At 40.7% G+C, this 9,846-nt stretch overlaps 1 gene segment (V, D, J or C); it reads left to right on the top strand.

Annotated features, from left to right (window-relative positions):
- Window positions 1-316: 316 nt before the first annotated feature.
- On the top strand, window positions 317-9,846 carry LOC120567883 (the record flags this gene model as incomplete). The annotated part of the segment is given in 2 exon segments: window positions 317-388; window positions 9,563-9,846. Coding segments are annotated over 2 exon segments (339 nt in total), but the record flags the coding sequence as incomplete, so codon positions are not given.

Genomic DNA, 9,846 nt, shown 5'->3' on the forward strand with positions numbered 1-9,846 from the left:
TCTATTCACCAGTTGTCTATACTTTATATATCACATTGCACTTTTCTGCTTTTTTGCACTTCTGGTTGGACGCAAACTGGATTTCGTTGTCTTTGTTCTTGTACTCTGCACAATGACAATAAAGTTGAATCTAATCTAAATACAATACTCCACAACATCCACCAGAGGGAGACACACACTTATAAACTTCAATATTTTTCATCATGTAGTCTAGAATCACTTTACGGAGAGACTCAGGGAGGAGCTGAGCTGTTACTGAACTATAGAAGAGAGAGGAACTTCTATATTCAACAGAGATCAATACACAAACCATCAACATTACCTTTATTCAACATGCTGTCACTGCAGCATTGTGTGTTTTCTCTGATGTTTCTCTCCATTCTAACAGGTATGTTAGATTATACAGCATGAACAAGTTTCTGAGTATCTGAATGTGAATAATTTTTTCATGAAATAACAGTTATCTCTTCCTTTAGGTATCAGCTGTGAAGAACTCACTCCAGTAGAGACAGAAAAGAACAGTTTAGAAGGGAGCTCTGTTACTCTGTCCTACAGATACTCCAAACAAGCGCTTGGTGCTGATTATTTCTACTGGCATCGACAATATTCAGGAAAACCACCAGAGTTTCTCATCTTTCTTGTGGGAACACAAAATGCTGCAAACTCTGGACTGTCTGCTTCACTGAGTGTGAGTGAGGATAAAACCAAAATAGATCTGCAGATCTCCTCTGCTGCAGTGTCTGATTCTGCTGTGTACTACTGTGCTGTGAAGCCCACAGTGACAGGAAACACCAAAACTCTGTACAAAAACCTTTGGAGCAAAGACAACACAATACTCCACAACATCCACCAGAGGGAGTCACACACTGACAAACATCAATATGATGTAGTCTAGAATCACTTTACCTTAGTAGTGTAACTGAGAGAAGTGAAAATCCAGAGCTACAAGGAGATGGAGAGACTCAGGGAGGAGCTGAGCTGTTACTGAACTATAGAAGAGAGAAGAACTTCTATATTCAACAGAGATCAATACACAAACCATCAACATTACCTTTATTCAACATGCTGTCACTGCAGCATTGTGTGTTTTCTCTGATCTTTCTTTACATTCTAACAGGTATGTTATATTATGCAGCATGAAAAAGTTTTATTCTAATAACATCTGAATGTGAATAATGTATTTAGTCTTCTATAACATTTACAACATGAAATAACAGAGTTATCTCTTCCTTTTAGGAGTCAGCTGTGAAGAACTCACTCCAGCTGAGAAAGAAAAGAACAGTTTAGAAGACAGCTCTGTCACTCTGTCCTACAGATACGCCAAACAAGCTGATAACAATGATTATTTCTTCTGGTATCGACAATATCCAGGAAAACCACCAGAGTTCATCACCATTCACTTTGGAACGCAAAATAAAACAAACTCTGGACTGTCTGTTTCAGTGAGTGAGGATAAAACCAAAATGATTCTCCAGATCTCCTCTGCTGCAGTGACAGACTCTGCTGTGTACTACTGTGCTGTGAAGCCCACAGTGACAGCAAACCCACAGTCTCTGTACAAAAACCTTTAGAACAAAGACAACACAATACTCCACCACATCCACCAGAGGGAGTTACACACTGTTTAACTTCAATCTTTTTCATCATGTAGTCTAGAAACACTTTACCTTAGATGTTTAGCTGAGAAAAGAGAAAATCCAGAGCTACGAGGAGATGGAGAGACTCAGGGAGGAGCTGAGCTGTTACTGAACTATAGAAGAGAGAGAAACGTCTATATTCAACAGAGATCAATACACAAACCATCAACATTACCTTTATTCAACTTGCTGTCACTGCAGCATTGTATGTTTTCTCTGATGTTTCTCTCCATTCTCACAGGTATGTTAGATTATGCAGCATGGAAAAGTTATGCTTCAATAATATCTGCATGTGAATCATTTGAGCATTGTACAACAATAAATAACAGAGTTATCTCTCCCTTCAGGTATCAGCTGTGAAGAACTCACTCCAGTAGAGAAAGAAGAGAACAGTTTAGAAGGCAGCTTTGTTACTCTGTCCTACAGATACTCCAAAGGTTCTGCTGATTATTTCTTCTGGTATCGACAATATTCAGGAAAGCCACCAGAGTTCCTCATCTCTCATCTGGAATCAGGAGAAATAATGCAAACTACAAACTCTGGACTGTTTGTTTCAGTGAGTGAGGATAAAACCAAAATGGATCTTCAGATATCCTCTGGGTCCGTGTACTTTTTTGTTCATTCGATTTTCATTTCATAAACAGGTATTGAAAAACAAAAAACAATTGTTATTTGATTTTCGTTTTAAAATACAACATTCAAAATTGAAATACAAGGCATGTTTTCCTTTTCATGGTCAACAGGGGATGGGATAAATTTAAAATATGCTTTGATTTTCATTTTATATTTTATATAACAAAAATAAAATCACTCGATAACAGAAACGAAAAAAGTCTTGTTTTTTCATATTCAGAGACCGGATGTTGTCATTTCCAAGGCAACAGCGCCAGTCTAGCCTACCAGTGTTGCTTTCAGCCCAGGCTAAAATTACTTTGGAAACCTATACTCTTGATAATGCTTGGGGGGGATTTTATTTCATAATGTCACATGTATTTATTCCCCTCTCTCCCTGCCTCCCTCTGACTCTCTGTCTCTACCCGCCGCAGACAACTTCGCCCCAAGAGAGTCGAACCAGCTGAGGAAACAGACTTTCAGTTCATGGCTGTAATGTTACCGTTACACCACCGTTAACAATACCAGCAAACTTTCTGTTGCTGCCGTTAAGCTTGCTGATCTGGCAGGGGGTTCGGGATCAGATCATGGGGATCAGACCTCCGGTGCTGGGTCTAATATTCTAATATTAGCTGCTGCTGCAGCTAGCTAGCAGCTAGCCACCAGACCTGTAACCTCGGTCCTCACGGTTCGCTCCCCGGGACTGACTCTGCAGAGCTGGCGTTACAATGATCAATGAGCAATGATCAAGGATTACCAAATTTCTCTCTCATAACCACTGAAAACTGTCAAAAATCTAACCCAAAGTCCAATGGACGTAGCTGACATTAAGGGTTTCTGCTTCATTAAGGGATATTGTAAGGAAAAAGCTTAATGTACCTAAACAGTGATCAAAAAATCTAACCCAAGTCATGGACGTTATCTGACTGATAACTGACTGATATCTAATTGATCATTGTTTAGGTACATTAAAGTTAAGCTTTTTCACGTTAAGCGTTTTAGAATGTCCCGGCTGCAGCTGAGGGAATCTGTAGCTTTTTGCCCCCCTTTACATAAATATACATATGGCTATGAAATAGATCATGAAATACATAAATGAGGAAATACACATGAACATAGGCATTAGTCATAATAGTTAAATAGCCTAAATACATGTGTGTTTTACTTATATTTATTTTGAGGGATTTTTATTTATTCCATCTATTTATATGCACGTTATATTTAAAGGAAGTTTGGTTATCTCACAGACTCAGACTAAAAGCAGCTAGTGCATATAAGTGCATCATAGCACATCACTATCTGCAAATAAAATAAAATATGAATAAATCACGAGCGCGGCAGATTCCCAGCTCAGCTAGAGCGGGTAACGCAGCTCTGCAGACGGACCAGATCGAGTCAGTCGTCCCGGGAAGCAAACCGCGAGGACCGAGGTTACAGGGCTGGTGGCTAGCTGCTAGCTAGCTGCAGCAGCAGCTAATATTAGAATAGACCCAGCACCGGAGGTCTGATCCCCGTGATCTGATCCCGAACCGCCGGTGACTCTCTGCCAGATCAGCAACAGAACGTTTGGGATTGTTAACGGTGGCGTAACGGTAACATTACAGCCGTGAACTGAAAGTCTGTTTCCTCAGCTGGTTCGACTCTCTTGGGGCGAAGTTGTCTGCGGCGGGTAGAGACAGAGAGTCAGAGGGAGGCAGGGAGAGAGGGGAATAAATAAATGTGACATTTTGAAATAAAATCCCCCCCAAGCATTATCAAGAGCACAGGTTTCCAAAGTAATTTTGGCCTGGGCTGAAAGCAACACTGGTAGGCTATGCTGGCGCTGTTGCCTTGGAAATGACAACATCCGGTCTCTGAATATGAAAAAACAAACCTTTTTTCATTTCTATTTCCGAGTGATTTTATTTTTGTTATATGAAATAGAAAATGAAAATCACAGCATATTTTTAATTTCTCCCATCCCCTTTTGACCATGAAAAGGAAAAAAATGCCTTGTATTTCGATTTCAATTGTTGTATTTTAAAACGAAAATCAAATAACCATTCGTTTTTTGTTTTTTAACCCTCGTATTATGTTAAGGGTCAATTTGACCCATTTGCGTTTTTGTGTTGACCAAAATACTGGTTAACCTATCTTTTTCTTCATGAAATTGTATGACATTTCCACATTTAGGGTCATGAACTTGTTCATAAAATCTGGACACACTGATGTGTAGTGGAATGTCTGTTCAGAGTTTGCATACAAAGATGATGTTGCGGGTCATTTTGACCCGGAGACTTTCAACACCCATTTAGAACCAGGTTTGTGTGTGTGTGTGTTTGTGTGTGTGTGTGTGGGTGTGTGTGTGTATGTAAAGGAGGAGGAGCTTTCTCGCGCTTGTCCTCTTCTCTGTTGTAATGTCATCTCTTTGACACGTACACTACAAAATGAGCTCCAAAAGGTTTGCAACTGAAGAAGTTTTAGCACAGATTTTTGATGGTAATAGTGATGTAGAGGAAGAGATTTCAGAGTCAGAGGATCTTTCAGAGACCGAGAACAATGCTATTGACGATCCGGATTGTGAATTTTCCTATGATGAAGAGGATTCAGGGGACCAGTCTGGTGTAGTCTCTATAACCCAGTAAATAGTTACTCTCTGAAAAAATAACTCAGAATTTTAACCCAAACCCCCCCCCCAGAAACTGGGTTGAAGAAATAATACGTGTGGTCCTCCATGTTTCCTTCTTAAAACTTGCCACCGGGGCCGGGAAGCTACGTTACCCATTAGCAGCATTAGCAGCACCTGTGAGTACATCATGTGACAGCGAAAACGTGAAAGGTGAAGCAGTATGTCCCTCACCGGCTAATGTATTTCAAGATGGAGCATGAATATGGAGCGTGTACCCCAGTTCATGCGAATGCAAACGTAAAATTTCAAGCCAAAAGGAATACTTGGAATTGATGGTGGTAACTCAACTCACGTTACACAATGGACCTTTAAATATTTCGGGTCCATTGGGCGGATTAAATCTTGTATCACACTTAACCCTCATGTTGTCCTCGGGTCAAATTTGACCCGTTCTCAGAACTTCTCTATCAGAAATATGGGTTTCTTTTTAACCAAATTACAATGTACAAAGTACATTGCAAGTACTCCAATAATACTTTCATTGAATTTTGGGACTTCAATTTTATAGCATTTGAAAAAATTTAAATGGTTTCAAAACCTGACTAAACTTTGACATCCACACATCTGTGATCCTCCACCAACATAAGTTGCTCTAAAATTAGTCAAAATCATTCGGAATTTCAAATTTAGGTATAATCTCCTATAAATGAGATTTATTGGAGATTTCACTAGTGAAAAATAATCACTAGTGAAAAATAACATTGAAAACGTGGGAACAAAGTGACACAAAAAAGAATCATCAGAAACATCCACCATAGGTCTTCTTTCTCTTGACTGCTGTTTTATCTTTTCACCTTTCAGCAAAAGGTTATTCTCTGGCCCCGCCCACTGACATTTAACTCAACCAATGAGATGATTTCTGTCTCCAGAGGAGAAATGTTTGAGGAACTAAAAGCACAATCAGCTTGATGTCGAGAAGAAGGGCTGCACATCAGAGAGGCTGTTTAGTTTTTCATTCTACTGCAGTGGAAGAACATTGCTCATCTGCTGTCTGTTTGGCTTTAACAACTCCAAAGACATGTTGCTTTACCTGTTTTTATTTTTCTCTCCCTTTATAGGTGAGTGTTAGAACAGAGATCAAAGTCTCATATAACCTGCTGTATTAACCAGTTATTTCATAACTAGAGGTTTGTCTGTATAAGTTAATGATAACTGACGTGAATAATACTCATTTTGCAGCCCTGGGTTCCATGAACAGCATAAAACCAGAAAGTACTGAAGAACATATTGCAGAGGGCAGAAACGACAACCTGACCTGTACATATGAGGGTACTATCTACAGTATCCAGTGGTACCGACAATACCAGAGATCCAAACCAGAGTTCCTGCTCTACATCACAGAGGGAGGATCGATTCATCGAACTGGTTCTGATTTCCCAGCTCACATTGACAAAACAAAGAAACATGTTAAACTGGAGATCATCTCAGCTAAGGTGTCTGAGTCTGCTGTGTACTACTGTGCTCTGCAGCCCACAGTGACAGGAAACACCAAAACTCTGTACAAAAACCTTTGGAGCAAAGACAACATGATACTACACAACAACCACTAGAGGGAGTCACACACTGTTAAACTTCAATATGATGTAGTCTAGAATCACTTTACCTTAGTAGTGTAACTGAGAGAAGTGAAAATCCAGAGCACGAGGAAAAGGAGAGAAAAAAAGAAAAAAAAAAACCCCACAACCCCCCCAAAAGGAGCCCCCACTTTTATACATTTTTTTTTTGGCCCCCCTTTCCCTAAAAGAGAGAAATACAGAGCTACGAGGAGACGGAGAGACTCAGGGAGGAGCTGAGCTGTTATAGTAACTATAGAAAAGAGAGGAACTTCTATATTCAACAGAGTTCAATACACAAACCATCAACATTACCTTTATTCAACATGCTGTCACTGGATCATTTCATGATTTCTCTACTGTTCATTTCAATTATAACAGGTATGTTACTTTCGGCATTTTCTATGTTTGTTTGCAATGTTTCATAAATGTGATTCATTTCTTGAAAATTTTGTAACAATAACAGAGTTATCTTTTCCTTTAGGTGTCAGCTGTGAAGAACTCACTCCAGCCGAGAAAGAAAAGTACAGTTTAGAAGGCAGCACAGTTAATCTGTCCTACAGATACTCCAACAAAATAAATGCTAATGATAATTTTTTCTGGTATCGACAATATCCAGGAAAACCACCAGAGTTTCTCCTGTACATTTCAGGGCTTAGTTTTACGAGACCAGGAGAGTCTCTACAATCAGACACAATATTCTCTACAAAACTGTCTGAAGAAAAGCATCTGGATCTTCAGATCTCCTCTGCTGCAGTGGCTGACTCTTCTGTGTACTACTGTGCTGTGAGGCCCACAGTGACAGGAAACACCAAAACTCTGTACAAAAACCTTTGGAGCAAAGACAACACAATACTCCACAACATCCACCGGAGGGAGTCACACACTGTTCAGCACAATCACAAATTGTTGAGAGTTCCTCAACAGATGTTAAAGAGGAAGGACCAATGATGTGAAGGCCCAGATCCATCAGAGTATCAATGCTCTTCCTCTCTCTCCTCCCCTCTCACTGCAGACATGAAACACTGGCTGACTAACATCCTGATTCTGACTCTCTGGCTAGGTAACTCTTTAAACTACTGATTGTTCTCCTTTAATCAATCATCTTTATTGATTCATCTCTTCATCTGCATGTTCTCTTCTTCCCCAGAGTGTAAAGGAGAAGACAGAGGGATCCAGCCAACATGAGATGTCATTGCAACTAAAGGAGAGACGGTTACTCTTGGCTGTACATTTGAGACAACTGATCCAATTCCCACGTTGTTTTGGTACAAACAAGGAGAAAATGATTACCCAAAGATTATGTTGCGACATTACATTGTAAAAACTGATAATTCCAAAGTGCAAGAGAGAGTTGATGCTACAATCAAGGATAAGTCAGTTCCTCTGAAGATCCAGAAGTTTCAGCTGTCTGATTCTGCTGTGTACTACTGTGCTGTGAGGCCTACAGTGACAGGAAAGACCAAGGGCCCTATTTAAACGATCTGAAACGTAGTATCAAACATGAAACACAAGTACCTTTGTGGGCGGATCTCGGGTGCTGTTGCTATGATACCGGCAGGATGAATGACTCTTGCGCCCGACGCAAATCTAAAATGGGTTGGTCTGAAGAAGCTATGAGATTTTTCGGCCTAATGTGCAATAAACCAATCAGAATGTCATCTCACATTCCCTTTAAGAGCAGGCGCGCTTGTTCCATGGCGGATTGCTATTATAACGGCAGATTTGCCTGGCGCACGCCAGCGGGAGCTGTCCGGGATGCGGCAAAGTAATAAATGCCCGTCTTGATCGGGTGGCGATGTTGCTCCGGCCTCTCGGGTGCATCTCCTCAAGTCTGGAGAGGATTGCTGCAGCCATGGAGCGTGGGCCTCCAAACGCACCACCTGCTCCTGTTGTGCCCCTTCCTCCTCCCCCCACTCCATCTCCCTCCACCCACTACACCAGGAGCGCATCGCGCATTGCCACTCCCTGTCCAATCCCGCCGTAGTTCAACATCACGTCTCCTTAAGTCCTCTAATATTTACTCATTTATATCATCAACACATCCATGATTCATGGAAATGTGTAAAACACAAGCCACAAAGAATGCTGCGACTTTTTGAGGACTGTACTGTAAAGTGCCTCCTGACCTATCCAAACACCTGAAATGCATTTTCAGTAATATTGTTATATATTATATTATATATACTATTATATTATGAATGGTTTGCAAAAATGGGAATTGGTGCGTCCGTGTAGATAAAGTTGAGAAGCAAAGTGTATGCACGTTGTGCACACACTACATTATGGCCAAGCATGCGCCCATAAAATAGCATCTGAATAACGCGCTACTGACTTTAGACTAGCACCACTGACTTTAGACTAGCACAAATGACTTTAGACTAGCACCACCGACTTTAGACTAGCACCACTGACTTTAGACTAGCACCACTGACTTTAGACTAGCACCACTGACTTTAGACCAGGTTTTTCCTGGTCTGTGGCGGAATTGTTTTCTGAAACTGCAAAATAGCACCAGGGAACTTTTGCGCCGGAACATGCCTCCTCTATTTGCTGGATTGCCCCCGGGAGCGCAAATACATTCGCTAATTTACCGACATGTGTCTGTGGTGGGAAAAGTCCGCTGTGCGTCAGGTGCAAAATAGGAATCATACATGCGTCGTTGTACAAAGGCAATTGCGCTGAGTGCAAGATAGCGCCCCAAAACTCTGCTCAAAAACTTTTGGAGCAGAGACAACACAATACTCCACAACGTCCACCAGAGGGAGTCACACACTGTTAAACTTCAATATTTTTCATGATGGAGTCTAGAATCACTTTACAGAGAGACTCAGGGAGGAGCTGAGCTGTTACTGAACTATAGAAGAGAGAGGAACTTCTATATTCAACAGAGATCAATACACAAACCATCAACATTACCTTTATTCAACATGCTGTCACTGCAGCATTGTGTGATTTCTCTGATGTTTCTCTCCATTCTAACAGGTATGTTAAATTATGCAGGATGAACAAGTTCTATTCTAATAACACCTGAATGTGAATCATTTATATAATCTTTTACAACATTAAATAACAGTCATCTCTTCCTTTAGGTATCAGCTGTGAAGAACTCACTCCAGCTGAGAAAGAAAAGAGCAGTTTAGAAGGCAGCTCTGTTACTCTGTCCTACAGATATTCATCTGGTAATTTTTTCTTCTGGTACCGACAATATCCAGGAAAACCACCAGAGTTCATCATCTCCCATTCTGCTTCGGGATTTGTAGGAAACAACAATAGTGTAATTCCTGGATTGAAGATTAAAGTGGAGGACAAACAAATCCTCATGAATATCCCCTCAGCTAAGGTGTCTGACTCTGCTGTGTACTACTGTGCTCTG

Source organism: Perca fluviatilis, chromosome 11, assembly GCF_010015445.1.
Source record: "Perca fluviatilis chromosome 11, GENO_Pfluv_1.0, whole genome shotgun sequence".
Lineage (NCBI taxonomy): Eukaryota > Metazoa > Chordata > Actinopteri > Perciformes > Percidae > Perca > Perca fluviatilis.